Source organism: Fundulus heteroclitus, chromosome 6, assembly GCF_011125445.2.
Source record: "Fundulus heteroclitus isolate FHET01 chromosome 6, MU-UCD_Fhet_4.1, whole genome shotgun sequence".
NCBI classification, from domain to species: Eukaryota; Metazoa; Chordata; class Actinopteri; order Cyprinodontiformes; family Fundulidae; genus Fundulus; species Fundulus heteroclitus.
Window position 1 is genome coordinate 3877331 of NC_046366.1, and position 26946 is coordinate 3904276.

Below are 26946 nucleotides of genomic sequence, written 5' to 3' on the forward strand. Positions count from 1 at the left end.
ACTGTTTGGCAGGTTGTCATAAAAGGATCAAACCATATTACTTTCTCTAATTACCACCCTTTTAGTTTAAATAAATCTGTATTAGAATTAAAGATATCTAAAACAACATTCCACTCGTGAAAACCACATTTTAGGATCACTACAGCTTTAGAGACAGAAAATAAAAGTCACTATCCTTACATTTTTCCCAGAAAGTATGTAATTTGCAGATATTACATTTGTCCAAAAACAATAAATAAATAAATGATTCAGTCCCAGACATCCTGAAGATCCTTCTCCTCCTGATGGGATACTATAGACATATGCTTAATCTGGATAAACTTCTTTTTTACTTAGAAACAACTAACTTGTTAGTGATTTTATTTTAAACCTTTCCAGTCTTAATACTTTAACCTCCAAGAAAGTTCCTAATTCCATTTGGTGCTAATGAAGACTCCTGTTACTGGGGTGTAAAATACGCTTTTCCTAAGACATTCCAGAGTATTTTAGATATAACTCAGCCAAGGTTTTATTTAGTGCAAAGCAAAACACAGAAATGGTAACAATGGGACTGTATTTATGTGAAAACAGGGAAAGCTCATTCCTAAAATGTTCAGCCTAGACAGCAAGGCTGTACTGGATGTTGTTTCATCTGCCATGAGTGAGAACTGAAATGGCAATTGTAGAGGACTGGCCTTCTGGACAACTCAAATGTCTTTAACGAAACGGTCAAACTGTTTTGCCAATTAATTTGGACGCTTCCCCAAATTGTTGAATTCAGGTCTTCCATAGCAACAGGCGCATAAAACCAAGCATCTAGCATGTTGACTGCTTCTACAATTATTAGTCGGTCGCACTGAGGACCGTGGTTCCGTAACAGGATGCCACCTAAGTTCATTCTTCAAATGTCCTCATTAGTAATCCTTCTATAGTCAACTTGTGGAGGTATCTCAAAAAAGCAGAAGGGACCTGGAAGAACAGCGACTCGACCAGAGACTGGTGAGGTGAATGAAGGTGGATACAGTGAGCCCACAGTGAGCCAACATCAATGTCAACAAGGCTCTCATGGAAGAAGGGTCAAAAATTCTCACAAGCACACTAGTAAATCACATGGACAGCTTTCCTGTAAGCTGCTGAATGACCCCCAGATGTGCTGTGATCAATCAGTGGCCATTTCAACTGTAAATGGCTTCGAAAAGCAGTCAACCCTGAACACAAGATGGACATAACTGTAGGCCCACAGCTGTGCTGCAATGCTTTGCAGGAAGAGAGGAGGAGCAGTGATCTCAAAAGGTTTTTATCCTGTACACTCTGGAAATCAAACTAGTTTATTCAGGCAAAGATATCTGCAGTTTCCTTGTGCCATCTCTTTATACTAATGTTTCATTGAAGCACATTTTGTTGAATCCACACCAGCCACCAGGTCTAGTAAATCTGATGAAGCAGAGATGAGGTCCAGCTGTTCTAGAAGGACGTCTCTGATTGGATCCTTTAGCCAAAGCCACGGCATACAGAGAGGTTACAAAGGCTCTCATTTACAAAGACATTGGTCAGGAGGAGGGAAAAAAAGCTCCACAAAATGGATGAGGAGACTAGAATGAAAGCGGTGTTGGAGGCACCGACTGTGTTATGTGGCAGCAGCCACCTGTATTCTCCACATGTCTGGATTAAGGAGTAGGGCTGCTGAACAGAGTTCTTTTCTTCCAAGGAAAACAACAAGTCCTGGAGTAAATCCCCCCTACCCACCCCGCCCCCACCAACCTTGTGAAAGAATGTGTTATGATCTCATGAAGCCAAACTTGAACTTTTGAGCCACAGTTTCATAAGATGAGTTTAGTACAAAATCCAAAGATCACCATGCCCGCACTGAAACATGGCTGTGATAGTATCCTGCCCTTGGGTTACTGTTCTCCAGATAGAGCTGAGTTTTTTTGTCCAAGGGGAACGCTGAGGATGAAAAGGGATTCTCTGTGCGTTCAAGCACGCATCTATGTGAGCTAAAGTCTGACTTCATGAGAGAAAATTGCTTTTTTTTAAATGGCCTAGTAAAAGTCCAGAACTACATTCAACAGAAAAGTTGTAGGGTTAGCTAAAAGTGGTTTTGGACAAGAGATGTCCTCACAGCCTGAGACACGTACAGAACTATATTAAAGCAGTGTGGGCAAATGTTAAAGGGGACATGTCCTGCAAAATCCACTGTTTTAGACCTTAAATCTAAATATTAGGTTGTGTGCTTGGAATCCCTAGGAGTGCAGAGAATGTGAATGTTGTCTGGCCAGGAGCTGCGTAGGCATCTTTAAATTCTGTTTGGGTCATCTTTTTCAAGCTGTTCAGTTTTCTCTGTTAAATTTTTTTTAACAATTACGTCGCAGTGTTTGCTCCAGAGCCGCTAAACAAGGTCATGGACATCCAGCTTACCGATTTTGTTGATTTTGTAGTCCAAGCTTAAAGATGCCGAAGCTACAAGTGAATCAGTGAAAATGTTTGGTTGTTGGGTGTATTAACCCACACAATTCATTACCTCGTCCCCCAGCGTACTACTGTACATACATGGTTGAATGGGGCTGAGCGGAATGGGTGGTGACCCAGAGAGGGGCGGGGTGTTAGGGGCCTCCTTTAGATTTAAAGCGACGGCACCAAAACGAGTCGCTCTGAGACACACCTCAGAACAGGGGTAAAAGAGGAGCTGTGGGGCAACAATGACAAGGAAATCAAAGCATTATACTTCCCATTTAAATCAAGATGTGGGATGCTGAGGGATTCCAAATTAAAGACTGGATGTTAAAAGTGAAGCAAACGGTGGTTTAACAAAGGCTTAGTTTACAGCGCTACAAACATATAAAAATGGGTTGTTTACTAAACGTGTACTCCTTCGCTTGTTTTCACGCAAATCGTATGAGGAAAGATTAAATGGGGGGGGGGGGGGGGGGGGGGGTTCATGATGGTCTCATTTTGTGATGTCACAAACATTTTAACAGTAATCTGTAATGTTTCCAGGGCTACCGTAACCCTTTGTTCTCAGTTAGATGACTGTAAGAAAGATGTCAGGAAAGTCTATGAATCACTTATTCTGTAAGGAAGTATTAGAGTCACTGAATCCTGTGTCAGATGACCACGTCCACAGAGGAGACTCCACCTACAGCGCTATGAGGAAACAGATCCTGGCTGATGAGAGCCGGCGCCGCCTGTCAGAGAAACCCGCCGGCCCGAGCCGAGCCGAGCCGAGCCGCCCACCGGGTCAAGCAGCCTTCTCTTAGCCAGAGAGGATGCATGGTGTCCTGCGTGTTCATCCCCTGGTTCGTGAGTCAACCACAGGTCACATGTGAACCATTCATTGAGCAGGACGTTGTTACTAATCTCTTTACAAGCATCACATCAGCCCTGCCTGGAACCTGAGCTCGCTTTACAGTTCGAAACGCCAGCAGGAGCTGAATAAGAGGTGTGGATCCACCGCAGCCCTCTGATCCAACCGCACAGCACAAACCGAGTTGGACTTCTGATAAAAACCACCGGACCAGCTGCTTCTCCTGCACTGTACGCAGAACGCACAGCCTTTCTCTGCTCTTGTCCCTCTCCACCCTTCTGAACCCCTCTGCCTCTTCCTACTTGGCCTGGAGCCGTCACGGTGAAATAAAGCCTGAGGACCTGCCCCGAGGCTGGGAATGGTGCTGATCCTGGGCCTCAGGTGGCCCACTCAGGCTGATGGCCATTGAGAGGAGGCTTTGGTGCTGAATGGGATACTAATGAGTTGGCCCTATCAATGGTCGGTCTGTATTCTGTCCTCCTAATGGCCGGGGGGGGCATGAACAGAGCTGTTGATGGCCCACATAGACATCTCAGCCTCTTCCCCGTGGGTGACCTCCACCTCATCCTCCATCCAGAGCCCACAAGCGGTGCTGATGGAGGCCACCGTCCATGGGGTGGCTGCCTGGGCATCAGATCTAGAGCCGGCCAGCTGTTCTGGAATCATCTGTTTGCTTTAAATAACTCCCTCTGTGGTGAAGGCAGGAGGTGGAGCCAGCGGGGAAAAGGGAGCAACAGGCCCTGTGAGGCGAGCAGGAGAGCTGAGTGAGGAGACCTGTTGAAAGCAGGGAGCTCCGTCCCGGTGTGGATCAGCAGCGGCTGCTTGGTGGGAACGGCCCGGGCTGGAGCTGCTCGCCCGGGCCGGCTGACAGCTGACAGCGCTGCCGCTGAGCAGCTCCCCAGCCTCAGCCCAACTGTTGCTCCTGCCCTACAGGGAGGCGTCGCCGACGCACGGCAGTCTTACCTGGCCGGAACACTGCGCTGTCAGGTCTAACAGGTTCCCGGAGGCTGAAGCCGAGCTGTGTCCGTGACGTTTCCCTCGGCCCCGACGTTCAGGACTCTCAGCCCGCTCAGCTGTGTGCCAAACACGGCGGCTAGACCAGCTGCTGGACGCTCCACAGCTCCCCTGACCCCGCACGGCCGCCGCGGACTACTTTCTCCTCCCGTGTCACAGCGAGCACTCGGGGCACTCTGCCTTGCCTTTTCTCCTCCTCCGCTAGGGCGAAAAGTGCCGAGTGTCGTCGGGAGGACAGAGAGGCGGACCAAGCCGAGACACAAGGCAGGTGACGCTGAAGCTGGCGTCTGATTTGTGGATTCCTTAAAGGGCCATTCCCCTGGAAGCTGGACAAAAGCTTTTCAGCCCTAACCAAAGAGCTGCGAAACTTATATTTACTCTCATCAGAAACAAAGACCAAAAAAAACGCACACAGGAATTTATAGTTTATTTTTATATTGAATTCAATAAAACAAGAGAAAACATTGAGGACAACAGAGGTCTGAACTCCTACCTGCAGGATGCAATGCTTACAGAAGTGGATTTCTGCCTTGAATATATCGACAATAGTTATTTCCGGGGTTTTTTTTTCACTCTCTTTGCTGGTGATTGATTTATGAACCTTACCAGCCCACCAGAGGAGGCCTAAGGACAATCTAGAGAGACAATTTAACCTTATACACTTGTACTGTAGGAGGAAGCCAGGGTACCCAGAGAACCCACCTATTCATGCCTAAAAGCCCCTGGCAGGGATCAAACACAGGACTTGCTGTAAGGCAACAGCTCTAACAGCTGTATCTCTATACAGCCCCTGTTTAATGACATTACATTAAGTCTGGTCTATAAATATAACAGCTGGACTTGCTGGTGTTTCGGATCATTGTCCTGGTTCTATCGTAGCAAGTCGTCCAAGTTCTGAACATTACTCTACCACCACAGTGAACTGTTGGTATGATGCTTGTTTTCTAAAACACTGGAACAGTTTTACTCCAGATGTATCAGGAGTCAACCCTTCTACGAGTTATGCTTTTCTGCCTCATTAGGCAACAGAATATGTTCCCAATAAGCCTTTGACTGGTCAGTACGACTAGAAAAGCGCTTCACGAATTCAGTCCTTTCAGCTACCTAACAGCTATGGTTGTGGGCTTTTGATGCAGGTCTTTATCACAGACTAGTAGCAGCCCAATTTAGATAGCAGACAGATCTCAAGCCACAATACTGGGAGTCCTGAGGTCCAGTCAGATTGTGCTGTTAATTACTAGAAATACAGGACAGCGAGAAAGTATTTACCCCATTAAGGATTAGTACTTTATTTGCTTTTTTGTCAAACTTCAATGTTTCATATCTTCAAAAAAATCATTATCAGACATAACCCGAGTAAACACAAAAAGGAGTTTTTAAACATAGATTTTTTGAGAAAAATGAACCTTGTGCTATATGAAATAGTAATCTCTCCTCAAACCTAGAAACTGGATGGGCCCTGCTTGCCAACAGCTGCCATCAAGGTTGTGTGGTAACTGGTAATAGGTCCTTTAAAAAGCTGTGGATAAATCCTGGCCCAATCACCTGTGCACTACCGTTTATGTTCAGATGTTTTGAGAATGAAAGACCCGTTTAAAGTCATTCCACAGGGTTAAAAGGTCAACCTTTTTGTTTTTTCTGGGGCCCATCTAAAGATGGATTTGTTGTTGAACTGTGGATCATAACCCAAGTCCACTTGAGCTTAAGAGCTGATTTTCCTTTAGGACTCTAGAGCAGAATTCATGGTTCCATGGTTGACAGTCATTTGTCTGGGTTCTGAATAATTTAAGCAGACCCAGCCCATCCTACTACCACCCCCATGTTTGTGAGACAGGGTGTTGCGTTCTCTTTGGTTGGCAGGGGGGTTGGCCTTGGAAAAGGAGATTTAGGTAGCTGTAAAAAAAAAAGTCAAACTTGGTCTACATTGATTATTTTGAACTGATTTTACATCTTTAAAATGAAGTTTTAATATCTGTAAAGTGTTTTTGGTTTTTAAACTTACAACAGTTTTCATGCTTTCTTGGTTGATCTAACTCTGTAATCTGCAATCTGTGTATAATGCTCATTTAACTTCTAAGAATGCCGCTTTCCAAGCAGAACCTCCGTTAAAGGGCTGTGAAAAATGGAACAAAAGTTTTACTGATCAAACCGATCTGACCTGATCCGACCTTGCTGCCATCAAGGTCAGATCAGATGCTGATTAGATTTCGGCAAACTTCTACCCTAAAGAACGTTCACAGGTCAAAGTTTACAGAAAGGACCATTTCACTGAAAGTCAGCTCAGATGAAACAGAGATCAAGAATTTTACTAAAGTGAAGCTTGTAAACGGTCTCCATCCGGTAATTAAATCCTGCCGTTAAGACCGATAGTTACAGCCCGAACAGCTTTAGTGTTCCTGAAATCAGTCCGTAAAATATTTTGGTCCCGATTAAATGACAGCATTCTGCCGCAATCTATTTGCGTTTTTTGGTAATGAAATTTCTAACCCGGATATCAAATATGTCATTGCTAAATGTCAATTAAATTGCATAAACGCATAAAGAAAAAAAACAGACTAAAAAATACTGTCTCTTTGGTTTTTAATTCTTCTGGGAACACAGGTACGTTTCCCTTAAAAATAAAATTTAGTTTTAAAGAATTGCTTCAGCTTTTAGCCTCTGTTCTATTTTTAAGCCACAAGAGGGCGCCCCCTCTCCACAGTTTAATCAGACCGATTCTTTACTGTTTTGTTTTTCTCTCGATTCCAAACAAGTATATTTTTCTTCTAGCACAGAAAAATTTAATGACCGCGTATATTTCCCTGCATTCAGTGGTGACAAAAAAAAAAAAAAATCTGCTCAGAACAGAGGAATGTATTGAGTAAAAGGTTTTATTTAAATAAGCATACAAAAGAAAAAGGATACACTAAATTCTTTGTGTAGAAGGCTATTGTCAACTTCCCAAACATTCTTAGCTTGGTGCCTACAGTGTGCGAAGCTGAAAATAAACACTTGTATAAAAGAACATGAATATCTACCTTGTAACATGAATGTCTATGATTTCACCAAAGTAGCCTGTGTACATTCTCCCAGTAATTAACCCCCCCTCCAGAAAAACTGTAGTGACAGCAGCACGTTACACCATCTATATTATAACAGATGTACTGTATGGTCAGATCCAAGACCTTGGGAAAAAAAAGTATAACATAATAAAGCAAGACAGCTGAACGCTCTCCTGTCATTCTTTGTGAACTCAGTCTCTTAAAGTCTGTTTAAACAACCTAAAAACAAGTGTTTGACAGCTGCTTTACGTAACATCCAACCTCTCTAAACCCCATCTAACGCAACTTCTCAGTATGAGGCTTCATTTAAAAAGGCATGTGCAACATTTACAAATACTACAATGTATGAAATAAAAAGGACCAACATACAGGTTACATGGACTATGGACATATTTTGTGATAGAGTGCAGCACTGAGCAGCCGTCTGTCAGGTGGATTGTTGACGCACAGGGACGGGGGACTATGAAAGACAAAAGTAGGGAGAAGATGGGCATCTCGGACAGTGTGTAAACTATTCCTGGGCCTCTTTCCCAGTCATTTTGTAGATCTCCGTGGGCCCATCAGCATGGGTGATTGTGGTGGTCAGCTGGATGTCCTCTCCACTGGTGGCTCCACCATCACCTACACACACAAAGCAGATCATCAGAACCAAAACATCTAGCCATCCCATGCCAGTTCCAAAGGGGATTCAATACCTTGCAGCTATATATGAGGCCCTTGAAATTTTACTCATTCTGGTAATTCAGCTCATAGTGGGAAGAGTTATTTGCATTTAATAATGCTCTACCAGTAGAAATTATCTGAATTGCACGGTGTGTCTTTATTTAGCCCAATTCCCTGCCATGCCAGCAAATAAAATCAAAAGCTACCAATTGATGTCACCTAAAAATCAAACAGAGTCTGTGTACAATATGATCACAGTATAAAAGCAGCTGTTCCGTTTCTGGCCGCAGACCTTTATAAGAGAACAAACTGCATCATGAAGACCAAGGAATGCAGCAGACAGGTCAGGGAGAAAGATGGAGAGAGGTTTCCAGAGAGGTTCTTTCACTAATGTATCGCTTATGGTAAGTATTTTTACACATCAGGCAATTGTAAGGGCATGTATGTGAAAGAAAATAAATTATATTCAACTTCAAAACTTGCCCTATGCACCTTTTAAATTAAAATACCTCAATAACGGTTAGAGAAGCAGCCAAAAAGGCCCATGGTAACTTTGGACTAGCTGCAGAGATCCATTGCTCAGATGAGGCTATTTGTTGAATGGACATCTATTAGTTAACACTCAACAAAACTGGCCTTTATGGAAGAGTACAAAGATGGAACCACTGCTGAAAGAAAGCCATAAGACATCCAGTTTGTAGTTTGCCATACGTCTTGCAAGGGACGCAGCAAACATGTAGAAGAAGATACATGTGTTAGACAAAACCAAAATTGAAATTTTTTTTTTACGTCTCCTGTCTGGCAGTGTCGCACTAAGAATTGCTTTCTCAGTACCAAGGAGAGGCCAACAGCTTTACTTTCACAACTGCATCATTACTGCTTTCACTATAGTGCTTCGCTTGATGCAAAAACCTTTATTGGACATTGTTTTGGGATTATTTCAAAATTTAATGGACACAAACAGAAAGGTAAAAGAAAGAAACGACTGGAGAAAAGTGAGGCAAAATGTTAAAAAGTGAGAGAAAGTGAAAAAATTAGAGGAAAAAGCGGGTACAAGATAAAATCCTTGGAGTCTGTTTCTACACCTGCAGAGAAAGAGAATAAACAAAAGTATCACAGGTACAAACAAGCAACACCTTTGATAAGATCAATAATGAATGCGTAATATTATTTAATACAAGATGTATTTAGTGACAGCCAAAGCCATTTATAGGGTTTATCTGTATAGCAGTGAATCTGTAAGCACCTGTGGGTGTTTGAGAGAGTGCTTGTGTATGTAAGGTAAGGAGCCAAAGACCTGCTACCCAGGGTGTCGAGGCAGACACTGGGGAGACCAGAACCCCAGATAGCCAGCCAGCCCCCCTCCCCTCCAATAGGGGCACAACTCCACAAGAGCACCACCTTCAAAGAAACTGGCAAGAGCATACCGAGACAGCACCAGCCCGGATGCAACCATCCCATCCACTCTGCCCCACCACCAGTGTCAGAAATTAACTTCCTGATTCACCGGCCAAGTTGGCCAGTATATGTAAAAATAAACCGGCCAGGCATATTTTTGACCGGCCAAAATATTAATCCTCAACAGACCTCTCAATTTTTACCAAAAATTAAGAGTGAGATTATGTTAATTTGGTGGGGGGGGGGGGGCGTGGTTGGGGGTGTGACTGACTGGACCTTGGAAGAGAAATCTTTGTTTCCTACCTTTGATAGAAAAATATTAAGTTTATTATGAAAGGCACAATATGAATTACCAGATTCACATCCAGGCAATAAAAAGCACTACAGGTTATCATTATTCTATCCATGTTGGTCTCATTTGTGAATGAGGCAGAGTTTCATCAAGCCTGTAGGGTCCAACATTTTCCCCTCAGCTGCAACACTTAAAGCACGCAGGGGTTCACGCTGCGTCTCTACGCTGATCCAGCTGCTGGATAAACAGTGGGGAAAATGCATAAATGAAGACTGTAAAGGGCTCCTTTGGGGGTTGGGGGGGGGGGCAGCAATAAGAGTGAAGCAGTGAAGCACAGAAACACAGCGCACATAATTAAAAAAATGCAGAATGAATAACAACGAAACTCAAACAGAGTAATTGCCGTTTTAGAATGCATCTGGTTAGCAGATCTGCTTTTTGATCCAGCGTGCAGCCATGACTGGTTCTGAATGAAGGCTTTATCTGGGAGCCGCTCTCCCCCCATGCCTCCTGCTCCACAGAAGGTGGAGTTTAGACTGAGCTCTGGATGGACAGAGCTGTAAACGGGTCATCCACAGCCCAGATGGGTTTTGTTATTTTTATGTTATTTTTTATTTATTTGGTACAAACATTTACTCGCCATGTGGCAGCTAGCCCTCTGAAATTTACTCGCCCAACGGTAAATTTACTCGCATTTGGCGACTGGCGAGTGTTAATTTCGGACCCTGCCCACCACAACGCTGTGGTAAGGCACCGGCATTTCCGGTGGCACTTTCACTGGCATGTGCCTGCCAAGAAGGTGCTACGGCTCGTCCTGCTCTGCTGTTTCTGTTTTTGGGCAAACTGTTTGTTATAGATGCCTGTTAGACTATAACTACTTCCAAATAATCATATTTTTTTATATTATTTGCAATAAAAGCTGAGACACAGCAAGCTCAACATGTGGCGGCTTATAGTGGCACCTTCCTTGTTCAAACATGTTTATTAAATAATGTGAATTTAGCAGTAAATATAAGTATATATAAGTAAGTAAAATATAGAATAGGTATTAAATAACCCCAAAATCAAAACATTTGCCCATAAACAGGAACAGAAGTGCGGCAGGCGGTCAGCCGGCTTAGTGACACCTTGTGGCAGCTGCATGCCACTGCAGCTGCCACAAGATGCCAGAGAACCTACCATTAGTTACGGCAGCTGGAGCTGCCACCGGAAGTGCCACTCTTAGCTGGAGCTGCCACCGGAAGTGCCACTCTTAGCTGGAGCTGCCACCGGAAGTGCCACTCTTAGCTGGAGCTGCCACCGGAAGTGCCACTCTTAGCTGGAGCTGCCACCGGAAGTGCCACTCTTAGCTGGAGCTGCCACCGGAAGTGCCACTCTTAGCTGGAGCTGCCACCGGAAGTGCCACTCTTAGCTGGAGCTGCCACCGGAAGTGCCACTCTTAGCTGGAGCTGCCACCGGAAGTGCCACTCTTAGCTGGAGCTGCCACCGGAAGTGCCACTCTTAGCTGGAGCTGCCACCGGAAGTGCCACTCTTAGCTGGAGCTGCCACCGGAAGTGCCACTCTTAGCTGGAGCTGCCACCGGAAGTGCCACTCTTAGCTGGAGCTGCCACCGGAAGTGCCACTCTTAGCTGGAGCTGCCACCGGAAGTGCCACTCTTAGCTGGAGCTGCCACCGGAAGTGCCACTCTTAGCTGGAGCTGCCACCGGAAGTACCACTCTTAGCTGGAGCTGCCACCGGAAGTACCACTCTTAGCTGGAGTTGCCGCAAATTGAGCCTGCTGTCTCTACAAATTCTGCTCATGTTTGAAAGAACAGACCCTCACCTCATATGGTGCCTGACAGACTTCAGGGAAAGCATTCACAACTTCAGACCTCCTCTCCCCCCCCCCCCCCCAGACTCTGACAAGAGATGGATGAATGGTTTTCATTACTTCCATGTACCCCTCCATTCCCTCTCCTCACTGTTTTCCTTCCTGCCTGGAAGCAAGCCTTGTGTCCATTAGAATCCCTGTCTCAGGCTACAGAGAGCCTTCCTTCCTCTGGGAATCTGGGTTCTTCACAGTCACCACCAATCCTTAAAAAGTTGCCGGGTTAATAATGTGCAGCTTTAGTGCAGAGGACATACTCTCTCTCCACGTTAGAGTAAAGCATTGATACTTTCACACAGTGAAGTATTATTTCAGCTGGGCCTTCAACAAGAACCTGCTGGGTAACCTAACAGAATTTAGCCATTAATCCAACTCCTTTTTAAAGTTAGGAGTATGTAGTTAGCAGCAATGCACTTACCATTCGATTGTTCGTCTCCGTAACGTTTGTGAGAAGGCGCATACAGGAACATGATGGCAAAGACGTACAGGTTCCACATTCCATAGATGCCAGTGAAGAAGGCGCTGTTCACTTGCACTGTGTGATCCCCCCAGTGCCAGTGACCCTCGTTCACCTGCAATCAAATAATTTCTTTCAGGATCATTTTCTCTTGAACCCATCTAGACGTCGCTGCCAGGTCTGCAGATATACTTCAGAGGGAGATGGAATTTATCTGGTGTATCACACAGTATTACACAGATGGTCTTTGTCAAGGTTCTTCACACGAGCCAGAAACCCAGAAGGCTTCAGTCAAACGGTCAGATTGTTTGCTGTACCACCAAGGCTCACCTGGCTGATGATGAAGAAGATGATGGTCATGGCTGCACAGGTTAAAGTGACCAGCATGAGGAATTTGAACCTGAAAATCAGACCCTACAAATGGAGGAAAGAAATGGGAGGATCACATTAGAGCTCGTTAACAAACTGCATTCCAGTACCATGCATCGGATCATCTGGCCAAGTCAATATTGAGGCGCTCAGGAAGCATTTACCGGTTTTCAAGGCAGGGGGAATTCTTTATGCATTGTATTCAAGTAATAAATTATGTAATTTGAGGTCTAACCTGTCAACTCAGATTTTGACGAGTTCTGTGTTTTTTTTTTATACACACACACACACACACACACACACACACACACACTTCTAATTTTTTATTATTTAGCCTGCCCATCACACATGAACAACAATCAGGAATGTTTGACTGATCCGATCTGCGTGATCTATTGGTTCATCTGTATTTATGGATCTTACAGAATTTACAAGGTGGAATGCAAGTCAGGTTTTCAGGTTAGTTACTAATTTAGCGCCATGCTATCTACACTCGGGTCACAACGTTTAGTACTTCTGTGAATTTAAATTGTTGTTGTGACTATGCATTGTTTACAGAATAATCTGGTTTCTAACAGAACCTGACCGCAATAGGCTTCTGCTACCACATGGTGATGGTAAGGAATGTTTATTTGTATAGCTACATTCATACAGTTGATCACAATATTTTAATAAAAAAAAGCCGCCGCAATGAAGTCAGCCTATCAGATGTTGCTCTGAAGTGCTTTAAATCCTGCTTCTCTGGATGAACATTCAGTGTTTTCACCAGTTCATGTCAGACTCTTAAGAGCCTGCTGTGTGGGGTGTTGCTCAGGACCAATTTTCTTTCTGCTATATACATTCCCCCAATGTCAGATAATCAGGCAGTTCCCTGATGAGTCTTATTTCTATGCTGATGATATTTAGCTCTACTGTTATTTTAAGCTAATTGAATTTATGAAAGAGGACAACCTGAAATGTTCAGTGACAACTCCTTGCAGGTAAACTCTGATAAGGCTGAAAAACTAAAATCAAGCAACATCTTTGTGTATTGGCCTCCTCCATCAAACCAAACCTCAGAAACCCTGGTATTTATATTTCTGCCATGTCACTGAAGTGCCATTCTTATGGATGAATTAAAACCGTTATATTCAGCGAATAAATAGGTCTAAGCTTCAAACTTTGGTCTCAAAAGCTAAATTAGAGATGATTATTCATGTTTTTATTTGATCTCATCTTGACCGTTGAAAAACCCTATTTAGGTGATTGAAAAAAAGAAGAATCTTGACCATCTCGAGTCAGTTCAAAATGTCACCTTTCATCTTTTCAGTGAATTTAATAATGAATTAGGGTGGCCTCTAAAACCAGCTCCATGACTAATCTGTATTGTATTCTTTTGCAGAATGTATCATGGTTGTAATAAACTGTTATACTTATTACCCCAAATCACTGCAGTTAGTTAAGTCTGGAAGAACTATTGAAGACTACAGAATATGAAGTGATTTGCAATCCAGAACCCGTTTAGCCTTTTTCAGTATTGCCAACCATCCTCGACACTTTAGCTTGTACATGTGTACATGTCTGCCAGTCAGACTAAATGGCAGTGATTGGTCAGAGGACTGGTCCTGCTCTCACCCCGCTCTGTCCCTTGAGGTCCAGGGGTATCACTTTATCTATTGGTTGTCCCACATGTCATAATTCTGACGCACTCATGTAACGCCAGTGTTCGTGCTCGTTCCTTGTTAGTTTCCGCTTGCTGGCTGTGCACTTGTATCCAGTTAGCTTTGGGGTAAGCGTTCATTGTAGCTCTGCTGCTCTAACCGTATACTTTGAAATTGGCTGAGAGTTGCGAGAAGCAAACTGCATTCACGTTTAACAGAAGAAGAAGAAGAAGAAGAAGAAGAAGAAGGCCTCCGTAGAAACAAATAAGACCAGAGGGGAATTGGGAGGTTTTTTCACGCGATCCCCTTGGGGAGCGGAAGAGCAGGTAAGACGGTCTTGCGCAGTTATTCAAAAAGGGACTTGTTTACATTTCCAGAAAAATTGCAGACTCTACCTTTAAACCTTTTCTGCATCCTTCCAAAGCTTCTCAAAACAGTTTGGTGGAATTATGACCCATTCCTCCTGACAAAACCGGTATACCTGGTTCAGGTTATAGATCACCTTCCTGGTACACATCTTTTCAGCCCTGCCCCCAAGTTTCCTACGATAGGCTGAAGACTTAAAGTTTAGCTTCAGACAATAGAGTTCCCTGAAAATCAAGGTCTTTAGCCCTGGGTGCATTTGCAGACTCTAATCGGCCTTTTTATGTTGCTTTTAGAGTATCGGCTTCTTCCTGTCTCAGGTTCACAATTCTCTCCCCAATATTTTAGTCAATTTATTGGATTACTTGAATGATGACATAAGAGGAAGCAGTGTTTGAAGTGTTCTCCCAAGATACATGCACAGGTGTGCCCCTATTGAACTCAGTTGCTGTGAATTAGCCAACCAGAAGCTTAAAAAGCTATGACATCATCTGGCTTTCCCCCAAATAGTTTAAAAAGGTAGTGCACGTATGTATTTATCTATTAAACAATTACACAAGGATAAACTGGAACCAAGCAAACACACCTCATAATGCAGGCGTCTGGCCTTTGACATGGCAGGCAGGGAAGTCCTTTTACCACTGATGTTACGGAAGACTTGAAACACCATGAAACACAGGAAGAGGAAGTACAGACAGGCGCATATTCCTGCAACAATTATGAATGACATCTGAGGAAGTACTAGTCAAGGAAGTAACAAGCCAATACGAGATAAGAGTATCAGTATACAATCATTATATAAAATATTCTTATTGAAATCCTAATGTTTAAACTGGCCCTTCTGACAAGAACATGGGTTACCAATTATTCTAGAGTAGTAAAGGAAACGATTGACTCCAAGATGTCTTCACATCATGGGGATTTACAGAAGAAAAAAAAATACAAAACATGTCTGCAAGTTCGGCAAAAACAGCAAGATTCACATAAATACATAGAATCCCTATGCAATGCTTAAACAAGTGGCACCACTCGGTTATTTTTCCATCACAACAATCTAGACTGACCCAGTTCCTAGTGCAGGTTGATAACAGCCTACTGCTTCATACAAGAAGCAAGAACAATATTCACACATATCCTCTGTTTGAATGACTGGACTCCCCTCATGGTACAGTTAAACAGGGCTTAAAAAGGATACAGCTAGCTCCGTCCCGATATCTGAGGCCCAGATGCTGTAGAAGGGATTTGTTAGCTGGACACCTCTGGTGACACAAAAAGACATACAGAGAGACAACAATCAAAGTCTGTTGATAGAAAACATCTTTTATTCCCCTCTTCATAGGAAAATATAAGGCAAACAAACACAAAAAAATTAGCAATATTTCACATGAGCACCATTAATAAGTGGTGAAGTAAAACCAGAAAATAAAGTGAAGCCTTTGTACCCCACCTCTCGCACATGTCGAAGATAAATAGGCAGAAAGAACCAAACACAATTGGTCCAACTTGCTTCCAGTAGACTGAAAACCGGTTTCTCTCCGACTGGTCCTGTGAGAGAAGCAAGACAAACACAAGACAATCACAGTAGGGCTTTGCTCTAGTACAGTCCTCAGCCCGTTTTGCAGAGTTGACGGCGGTGAGATTAGTCGTTCTCCAAAACATGTCTGCTATTTATGATCACAATGTCAGCAGTTCTACACAACCATGAAGAGATAGCCAATTTAGAACTTATTTAGCTGAGCTGTGACTGCAAATAGGCTACATGTGAACAACCCCTGCAACAAGTACGATGTTACCACTCTTGGATAGTGTAAGAGAAAAAAAGCTAATATATGAAAAATAAACTCTAGTGACTCAGGCAGACCGTTTCTACTGGGCCCCTCTTGCCGGTCCTGAAACCTACATAAAGCAGGGAGTTTGGAATTGTGACAAAGAAACATCGTCTGAAGTTTTAAACACATTTAGGGGGTTGTGCAAATGAAGTGATGATGTCACACAGAGGCTGAATTTAATGCAGTACAGATGCTGATTTCTATCCGTCTGAAGCTTTAAATTCAGTTATGGAACATGCTGGAAATGATGGCAGCCTTTTGGAAATTCCTGACTTAAGGTAAGGTAAGATTACATCTTTCTAACCTTGCTAATAGCTAATATAAGACACTGAAAGAATGTATAAGATTTAAAGTCTGCTTTCAATTTGGTCTGGGGTTTTCAATATTGATCAAAACTGTTAAAGAGGCTTCAACATAAAGACTGACCTGCAATCCCCAAGTGTATTACCACTTGATTTAAAATAATGTGGTATTATATTAGTTATCAGATTTCATTTATTAAAGATTCAGAGGATTTGTGAAAAAGAATGGAGCGTTAAAGCATGGAAACAGCTAAGTGGTTGTTAATGGTTCGGCTGCTTTTAAGATGTGCTTTCCTGACCAGACAAAGTTGTTTGGTCAGGAAGTTGTATCTCTGGTACTTTTCCATGAAAGTATAACAGGTCTGGCAGGAAATTATTAATGATGTTAATCACTGTGCCAATCGTGTGCAATTTGTAAGCTAGCTTGTCACTGTTCAGTTCTGACATGCTGTTTCAGAAATATTTGTTCATTTGTTGTTTATTAGCAGAACTGCAGTTTAACCAGGACTACCCTGTTAAATGCATCTAGTCTCTTCTAAACACATACTCTGTTAATTGACTGAATAATGAGTCACTAGCAGCTCACAGCCTGTAAATTAACCCAACTTATCAATATTGGTAGGTTGTGTACTCTTTCATGCTGTAGTTTATCCTAATATAACTTGGTAGATACTTCATGCTTATTGGTGGGTATAGGACGGTAAGAAACTTTAGAGGGAGATTGTACGTTGCTTTACATGGTTGCTTCCTTGTATTCTAGGATTTTTCCTATGCCCCTATTACTAGGAAGGACCAGATGCTACAAACAACATCTTTTGTTATAGCCCTGGAAGAGAAGTTGGAATCAACTAAAGTCATTAGTAACTTAAAGCTCAACAAAAACAAAGATAAGATATCAGCCAAAAGTATGATTGGTAGATCTTTAAGCAAATCAATCTCTTAGCAGACAGGACAGTGTTGGAATACAACGAATACAGTACCATGAGATGTTCACCACAGAAGATGATCCAGAAGGACAGCAGCATGGAGTAGAAAATACCCTGTCTGATATCTCCAAAAAGAAGCATCCAGGTCCAGTTAAAGCCGACAGAGAACCACTCCACTGGGATGTTGATGAATGTCATGGAGATGCCCAGAGCAAAGATGACCCTAAGGGAAAGAAAAAAACATAATTGGAAAAAAATAAATAAATAACGTTTTTAACATTAAATCGATTTCTTTTTAAAGATGGATCTCTGTCCCTCTTTGGCAACAACATTTCAACTATTCAACAGAATGAGGTTGCCAGCATCTGATTCCCCTCTTGATGATGCCCATATTTTAGGAGGAGTCCAAGCAGGACAGCAGGTTAGTTAAGCTCTGGCTAACTGTGTTAAGCCCTACCATTAGACATCCTGATGAATGAGCTCTGGCCTTCTCTTGCTGTAATGACTAAGCATGTGAAAAAGTTCTTCCTTACAGATTTATTCAGATTTATGCTTCAACTAAAATGTTTCAGTTCAGATTCATTTCTAATATACAACCATGACCCAAGTAAACACAAAATGTAAACTTCATGTCATTTAATTTATTGAAGGAGAGTAATAAACAACATGACAGAAAAAGTAATAGCCCCAAAACCTAATAACTGGTTGTACCACCCTGACTGCCAGTCAGTATTAAATCTTAACATGCCTGAACTTTTGATACCAGACCAATCACAGAGGTGTTATCCACAAACTTCACAACCATGTTTGTGGGGTGGATAGCACAGCACATGTGTGTGAAGAGGGGGAAGAGAGGAGGGCTTAGGAAACACCCCTGCAACATTCCAGTGTTGAGGATCAGTGTGGTGGATGTGCATTTCCCATTCCTAACCACCCAGGGGCTGTTGGTGAGGAAGTCACTGATCCAGAAGCAGAGCGGTGCAGATCCCAGGTTGTGGAGCTTCAAGGCCGTTGTCAGGGTTCTCTGTTTTCCGTGCTCTCCAACTCAGTTGACGGGTGGGCATGGACCGTACCTGCGGCTCATTTGGTAACCCTCGTCTCTGGCTTAAAAGGAGTGCGCAGACAGCTGGAAGACACCAGAGTGTTACCCCGTTGTGGTATGCCTAGGACACAGATCTGTCTCCCGAGCTTCGTACATGTGAGTTTTGGCAAACCCTGCTTTTGGACTAATCCTGTCTCCTGTCTTCTCCAGTTTGTCGTGTTTTGGATTTACTCACCTGTGTTGGCTCCATGCACCAGTCATCCGAATCCCAGCCTGCTCAGATTTTGCTCTGGCATCTCCACTCTTACTCTTTTGGTATTACCAAGCCGGGCATGAGATTCCCCATCCTGGATTCACCTGGTTCGTCTGTCACACTCCGGTTCTTCCAGCTGCTCCTTCTGCCTGCCGCCACATTTGTGCTCTTCTGGCCCCCACCTGCATTACGTCTGCAAGCCCTCCTGTCACTCAGCCACCATATCCCATCAGAGAGTTACGGTCCCAGAGTTCCTTTTTTACTCATCCCCGCCGGATATGTCTCCCCATTCAAATGGTAAGCGGCGCAACTTCTGGAAGATTTCGTCCTGGTTTGATCCGCAGTAATATATCCTCTTTCTTCCCGCAGTCATTCCGGCCTCTGACGTTCTGACCTCGTCTGTTGCACACATCGTGTGCCTATCCTTTGTTGAGCCTAAAAATAAACATCTTAAAACTGTTCCTGCTTCCTTCTGTGTCTGCATGTGGACCAAACACTTAAAAACCATGAAATTATGAAATTATGTTCAAATTATGGTGTTAAAGGCTGAGCTGAAGTTGGGATGCTGCAGATGAGTCAGGGCCACATTAGGTGCCAGCGAGACAGCATCCTCGGTTAAACCATTCTCCCTGTAGGTGAACTGCAGGCTGTCCAGGCCAGTAGGAATGCTGTCTTTGATGTATTTCAGGAGGATCCTGTCAAAGCACTCCATGATGACGGGGATCAGAGCAACAGGATGGTAGTCATAGAGGCAGGTGATGTTTTTTTTTTTTTGGGGTCCAGGCACAGTGACTGAGGACTTTGGGGAGGAAAGGATCATGCAGAGCTGCAGGGAGATGTTAAAGATGTCCAGAAAAACCCTGCAAGTTGGTCGGTCAGCACATGATTTTAGCATCCGACCCAATAGCATGTCTGGATCTCCAGCCTTGTTGATATTGATCTTCCTTAAGGTGGAGGTCATTTGATGCAGCTGCAGGGTGAGAGGCTGATGCTGCACCTCAGGCTGAGGAAGATGTTCAGGTCTTCTCCTGCTTGGAGAGTTGAAGCATGTGAAGCGGCTGTTTAAGGTGGCAGGGAGAGGTGGACATTGCTGAGCTGCTGTGCTTGTAATCCATGATGGTCCTGATGCTTCTCTACGTCACATGGGTTGTTGCTGCCAAAATGATCCTCAATGTGCTGCTTGTATCTTTGCTTTGCCTTCAGGATGCCCTTTTCAGCTCACTTCCAGTCCTGCTGGAGGCCAGTCTGTCCCCTGATGTGAATGCTGCATCCTGAGCCTTCAGCAGAGCTTGCCTTGTGCCATCTACCCATGGTTTCTGGTTAGAAAACATTCTGATTGTCTGGTTAGGACAGCGTCAGTGCAAAGGTGGCTATAGGACAGCACAGATGATGTGTGTTCCTCCAGATCAGCGCCTCTTTGAACACTGCCAGTCTGAGTGATGAAAACAGTCCTCTCCATGGTCAACAGCTGCATCCAAGCCACACATCACCAAGTGTAATGCACTCTAGAGCCGTGGAGGTGCGTTCTCTGGGTTGATGAAGCGTTCTTCTCCATCTCAGTGTTGTAGTCAAGTCACTATGCCTCGAGTCCGAGTCCAGGTTCGAGTCACCAGTGTTCAAGTCCGAGTCAAGTCCAAGTCATTAAAAAAAAATCGAGTCGAGTCCGAGTCGAGTCCACTACTCCTCCGAGTCAAGTCCGAGTCGAGTCACTATTGATCCAAGTTCGTTGTAGGAACATGCCGTGACGTGTGATGTATGACATGAAGCAGTAACATTCCATTGCACTAATAACTCTTTCGCTGTAGTTGCCCTTGGTTTTACTCGGTAAAACTACTGCTTTTTCTAAGTCTAAGACGTCTCCTAACCATGGTTTTTAAACATTGTTGTTATGGAACGTGCAACAGCGACTCAAGGTACGCTGATAGGCCGCATATGAAGGATGTTAAAGCCGCAAGGGGCGTCGATCGGCCTTCGCAGCCAAGCGCACTCCGGCCTATTGGCCACCGCCACGGTGCCGGCCGGCGGGCGGGGTTCGCGCACCGGCGTGGTGCCGGCCGGCCGGCGGGGTTCGCGCACCGGCGCGGTGCCGGCAGGCGGGCTGGGTTTGCGCACCGCCGGCCGCCCACCACCGCAGATGCTGTCACGCATTTTCCCCGCCCGTCCACCGGGCGATTCCCACAAACGCGTTCGGCAACGTTCCCCCATTACTCACAACAAATCTGGTGCAAATCGGTCGATGCATTTGGCCACCGGACCGGACTAAATTGTTCGGCGGGCCGGAAAATTTATACCGATTCCTGGACGGTGACTACAAACAAAAAAAAAAACGGCCGATGACGCCATGAACGCGGAGCAGGAGAAAAACAACGACTTACCTTTCTATCAACTCGGCCCGTTTTCCAGTCTTTCCGAGCCCTCGACACTCAAGCCATCGTTTGAGCTGAACGTTGGTATGTTGTTCCACAGTTCTACTAGTAAAACGGGCGCCTGGGACATCCTTTTGTGAAAGTTTAACAGCTGTAAAGTCGGTCATATTGTTGCATGTGTAATGGCTGGTTGCTACGTGCGCTCTCACACTGTTTGCCCTTCCTTAGCGGCAAGGGGCGTTGCTCATGAGATGGTGACGTCACGTGCGCGGTACGACATTTAGATATTAAAATCATACACCAAATAATATTCTAATGACATATTAAAATTATAGCCTAATGATATAAAAAAAGTCGAGTCTTTTTCTCAATTTCCGAGTCAGAATGATCTGAATGTAGGAGTCCGAGTCATCAGTGCTCAAGTCCAAGTCAAGTCACGAGCCTCTAAATTTAGCTAATGACTCTGACTCGAGTTCGAGTCTCGGACTCGAGTACTACAACACTGCTCCATCTGCTAATCTTATGGATGAGTCTGGGTTTGGTGCTTAAAAGGAGAACAGTACTAATCTGACTGCATTGTGCCAAGTGTAAAGTTTGGTGGAGGAACTCTGAATGCTTCAGCAGACCAAGAAATTTTGGACAACTCCACGCTCCCAACTTTGTGGGAACAGTTTGGACATGGTCCCTTCCTCCTCCATCAGGACTGCACCAGAGCACAAAGCAAGGTCCACAGAGACACGGATAAGATAATTTTGTGTGGAACATTGAATGGTCTGCAAAGAGTTCTGACCTCAACCTGACAGAACACCTATGGGATGAATTAGAGCAGAAACTAGCAGGCCTTCTCATCCAACATCAGTATGTCACCTCAGAAATGTGCTTCTGGAACAATGGTAAAAATAATCCCATAAACAATCCTAAAACTTGTGGGCAGCCTTCCCAGAAGAGTTGAAGCTGTTCTAGCTGCAAAAGATGGACCGACGTCATATTGGACCCCTATGGATTAGGAATGGGATGTCACCTTTGGCAATATAGTGTATGTCTCAATAGGGTCATATTTGTGAATTTAAAATAATTGTATTGGTCTTATGTGGGATATTAGAAAATGTTTTATGTCATTCTAATTGCAATTTTATTTATTAAGACATGCCGAATAAAGAAGTTAGCAGGAGTTGTCTATATATCATGTTTAGACAAGTCTGTTTAAGGCACTGTGCTGTTACTGCCACAAAATTACCAATCAACACCCCCCCCCCCAACCCAACTCAACTCACACACTCCTGTGACCCGAGCGTTGGTATTTACAATTGACTTTAATGACACACTGGCTTTGATTCTGTTACTGAGCAGACAAGCTTTTTATTTTGTGACTAGAGTGTTAGCTGATCCTAGGGACTGCCCCTAGGTGGGGGAGGGGTATTTTGTAGTGATATAAATTATCTGGTATTCCTTTAATAAAAAAGACAAATTATGCATACACCATGGTGTCTGGTTTTTCTCTTCTCTGCAGGGAAATGGTCTAGGACTGTGATCGGGCAGCCAATTTGGGATCTGGTCTGGGACTAGCTGTTGATTCTTTTAAATAGCACATTATAATAATATTATGTAATATTGCAATTTTCTGAGGAACTTCATTTGAGGTTTTTATAAGCCAAGTTACAATCATCAAGAACAATAGAAATAAAAGTTTGAATATATATCAGTTTAATGAATCTTTTTCATTTTCCAAATCAAATTACTAAAAAATAAAAAAAATAAAAAGAACTCTTCAATAAAATAAAAACCTGAGGTCCAGCTGTATGTGCAATGATAATACACATGTATGTTTATGAGTTGGTATGTCTATAAAAATCATATTTGTATGTAGCTTATGAGTTTTATAGTGAGCCTTTTTAACCAAACACACATTTCCTCACATCACCCAAGTTTAAAGGGATTCTGTGGTTTTCCATTCTGACACCTTGGTGGGTAAGCATGGCAGGAACCTCTAGTAAAGCTTTTACAACATAAAAAAATAAATAAAAAAAAATCATCTACCATCCACAAATGGGGCACGACAAGTCACTTCTTGAGAGCTAGCTGGTCATCTGGGACTAAAAGCCCTGAGCTGGAAAAGACAAGTGTGATGAGAGTGAGCATGTCGCTCTGTCTGTGTGGGGTTTCTGCTTAGCTGGTATGTGTGTGCGTGCGTGCGTGTTGGTCCTCAAAGATGTGCAGCATGCTTCTGTTGAGTGCTGGAAGATTTCGTAACATGTTTTACGCTTCGTCGGGTGCTTCCTGCGGCACAGATTTCTGCCTTTTTACTGATCCACTGTCCCAGCACAGCAGGAGGTTACGCAAACGCTGGATCCCATGTATGGGTTCAGATTTTTATCAGCATAGCATTTAAACAACCTGTTCCAGGCAAATGTGCCCAATACTTGGATTTACAATGTCTGGATAAGGAGTTTTAGACATTTGAGTGTTAGCAGAAGTTGTCTTATATAGCATTAAAATCCATTTCTAAAGTAAAAATACAACATTGCCCATGTTCAGAGGCCTTAACGTGGCCATCCTGATTTCAAGTCTCAACCTGTGGACCTTTAACGCATGTCTTCTTGCCTCTCAAACCCATTTCCTGTCAGCCTGCGGTCAAATTAAGGCCACTAATGCCACAAAGTACAGTCCACTGTGGTGCTCCTGACCACCTGGCCAGGCATGCAACACCTCAGCCTCGCAAACTGTGGCGTTTTCCTCTAACATTAGCCCCATTTACACTACCCTTGTTAAACCGAGCCGAAACCAGTCTGAGCTTGGATCAGTTAACCAAGCCGAGACGACCATTTACACACCACACTATCCCGGTTCCTTGGTTGCTCCTCGCCTCCTAGTGACGATCTGCGGTACTGCTGCTCTCTGGGATTGAAGGCAGGACTGAGCAAATCAAAATGGCGGCGCCCGTAACATTCACGATGTTATGGTTAGACAGAGTCGGCTTTTGGGACGTGGATGAGACAGACGAATAAGGACTTACAGACGCAGGAAACAACGACAGACGCTGTTCATCACACTGCTAAGCAGAATAATCTCTGGAAATCATGTGGCACGGTAAGGAAGCTAGTATTATTATGAATATCTGAAATTTGTCTGAATGGAGTGTGAATCGGGACGTGCAGCCAGACACGCCGGAAAACCCGCAGACAGTCAGCTGACTGTAAGGGGATGAGGCGGTCTGCTCATGCACTCTTCGTTATCTGATAACCGGGATAAAAAAAAAAAAAAAAACAGTCCGAGACCTACTCAGGAACTGGTCTGCACTTCCCGTAGTCCGGTTATGTCTAGCGCGGTCCAGTTCAGTCTGCTGACCATTTAAACTCAAGAGTTATCTCGGTTACCGAGCTCGGACTGGTCTCGGCTCGGTTAAAAAAAAAGTGTAGTGTAAACGGGCCTTTAGATGCAGATGGGCTGTTTACTAATTAGATGAGTTCTGAATGAAACTGGTAATGCTGGATTTTATTCTGAGTCTCAGAGTAAAAGGAGCTGCACACAAATGCACGCCAAACCTTTAAAATTTGCAGCAACAACAACAACAAAAAAATAAAATAAAACATTTACCCATTCCCTTCTGCTTTACCAGGGATGCACAGACCAACATCGTCTTCACTTCTGATCCAATCCCAATACCGTAATTTGGACATCTGCTGATAGTATTCCGATTCCAGAGCTCAGTTTGCGTTAATGTTGTCATCACATTGTTGATTTTAAGAGGCTGTAATAAACTCCTCTCTACCAGCAAGTATGACATGTCTGAATGTAAGCATGTTTTTTACCAAAAGACAGCTAGAGACAAATGGGTAAACCTCCCTGCTGCTCAAAAGATTCTTAACTTTATTTTACTCACTTCTGATTTTCCTCTTATTTAATGCTACTTTGATTTAGTCTTTTTTACACTTTAAACTGTAGCAATTTGAGATATTTAAACCAGGCGTATAGTGGATTATAAAAACATGCATTACAGATATTAATATTCTCCCCTAACACTAGTCCTCTCCAAATAAAATACAAAGGGTTGCGTCATGTGATCAGCACAAATAAAGTATACTGGCTCAGGAATAAATCAAGGTTTTGAACCAACAAAAAGTGAAATAAGTGTAAACATTGACAGTAATCCCATAGCTGTCACTTTGTCTGGAATGACTCCAGAAGTGATTCCTGCAGACTGCTACTTAAAGTTTCCCTTATACTCGCGCGAGCTTGAGTCTGTGGAAGTCCGGCGAACACGTATGCATAAAGCTGGATCTTTCTCTGTACCTCTAAGTGTTTTATATGTGGCAGCGAACTGAAACACTGAGCTGCTCCACTGAGCTGCTTCAAGCAGGCAGTCAAGAGGACTTGCAGCGTCACAGTCCCTCAGGACTGCAGTGGGTGGAGAGCACCAGGCACTCAACTACCTCATCAAACTTGCTACTATACCATTCCTCTGCTCTGCTAATTTTGCAGTGTGGGAAATGTATGAATTTGTCACAAGAACTGTAGACTCAACGAATAGTCCGTGACTCCACGCACAGTATGTGGCTCTCACAATTAATTTAAATCAAATCTATTTTAGTATTTGATTGTAATGTGGTGAAAGGTTAAATAAATACTTCTCCGAGGCCCTTGTAAAGTCCAGTTGAGGAAAAGGGAGCCTTACTTTTCCAGGAGGACCGGAGGTCTGGTCATGAGGGTGATCCGTCTCCAGTACCAGATCATTATGATGAGGATGCTGGGTGTGAGAAACGTCTTCATGGCAAACCAAACCTTAGTGAAGCCTCCGTTCTGATGGATGCCCTAGAGAGAATTTCAAAAAGCAACAAACATCTAGTGTTTGCCTTTGGTTCTATACTTTTTCAGCTGTAACATCTAAAGCCAAAACCCATTTAAAAAGCACCAGAAATGGCTGATTGACAGCGTATGAAAGCATTAGACCTACCACAAGACGAATGTCTCTGATCTCCCCAATCCCAATGTTGATCTTCTTGCGCTCGTTGACCGGCAGGCGGATGTTGATGAGATAGTATTTATGAGCCACACTCCCCACCTCCATGAAAGGCAGGGGGTCACAATCATATTGCCGGCCCTCATTCTCAATGGTCTAGAAAACACAACAGGTTACCAACAGGTTGGAAACACTTCCATCTAAAAATCAGCTCCAAAGCAGAAAATATTTATAAAAAATAAGCAAAGAGGCAACTCTGAGTAAAGCTTTAGTGATCTGGCAGCACTCCCATCTGACGACGACAGCAGTGGAGTTACTGTGAGCTGAGTCAGAAGAAATTATGTGCAACTGATAACTGAAATCCAACCCTGCAATCATTCCACATGCTATATTATTGGAGGGGGACAAATTAATAAAATAAGTTGCTGTAAAACCTCAGACATTTCTTTACCTTGGCAGCAGTGAAGTTGCAGTTTAGGTTCCTATGTTCAAAGGAATGAGCCATCTCCGTCCACTCGCTAAAGAGATCATCTCTGTAGGCCAGGCTGACATCAATGGTGACTACTGCTCCTTCCTCTGGAAATAAGAATCGTCACGGCAATGATTAACGCTGTTTTTAACAATTATACCAGACTCATTTATAGTATTCACACCCCTTGAAAGGATTCCTGTAACCAGCAAACTGCAGACCAATTTGGGTTTTATGTGTCTGACGCGCAAGCTTGGACATAACTGTAATGGAAGGAAAATTCATAGATCCTAAGAACTTTCACGAACATCTGAGAAATGTATCATGCCTTTCTATTAATTTCTCCAATACAATGAAATACACACAAGCAAATCAGAGGTAACCTAATAATCATAATTTATCAGTTTGAACAATA

The 26946-nt window shown here is 43.6% G+C and overlaps 2 protein-coding genes across 2 annotated transcripts in view; both read right to left on the reverse strand.

Annotated features, from left to right (window-relative positions):
• Positions 1–4554, reverse strand: part of gng12a (guanine nucleotide binding protein (G protein), gamma 12a) — a 44771-nt gene extending 40217 nt beyond the window's left edge. The window contains exon 1 of the mRNA XM_012854532.3: positions 4247–4554. The gene's annotated coding sequence lies outside the window, so the exon portion shown is untranslated. The remainder of the gene's footprint in view (positions 1–4246) is intronic.
• A 2594-nt stretch (positions 4555–7148) lies between these two features.
• Positions 7149–26946, reverse strand: part of LOC105919247 (protein wntless homolog) — a 33860-nt gene continuing 14062 nt past the window's right edge. Inside the window, exons 3-12 of the mRNA XM_036137884.1 lie at positions 26514–26638; positions 26057–26218; positions 25778–25914; positions 17499–17667; positions 15835–15932; positions 15583–15646; positions 14974–15117; positions 12346–12429; positions 11977–12130; positions 7149–7959 (exon numbers count right to left, since the gene is read on the reverse strand). Of these exons, the coding sequence (XP_035993777.1) occupies positions 7850–7959; positions 11977–12130; positions 12346–12429; positions 14974–15117; positions 15583–15646; positions 15835–15932; positions 17499–17667; positions 25778–25914; positions 26057–26218; positions 26514–26638 (1247 nt within the window). The 3' untranslated portion in view covers positions 7149–7849. The remainder of the gene's footprint in view (positions 7960–11976; positions 12131–12345; positions 12430–14973; positions 15118–15582; positions 15647–15834; positions 15933–17498; positions 17668–25777; positions 25915–26056; positions 26219–26513; positions 26639–26946) is intronic.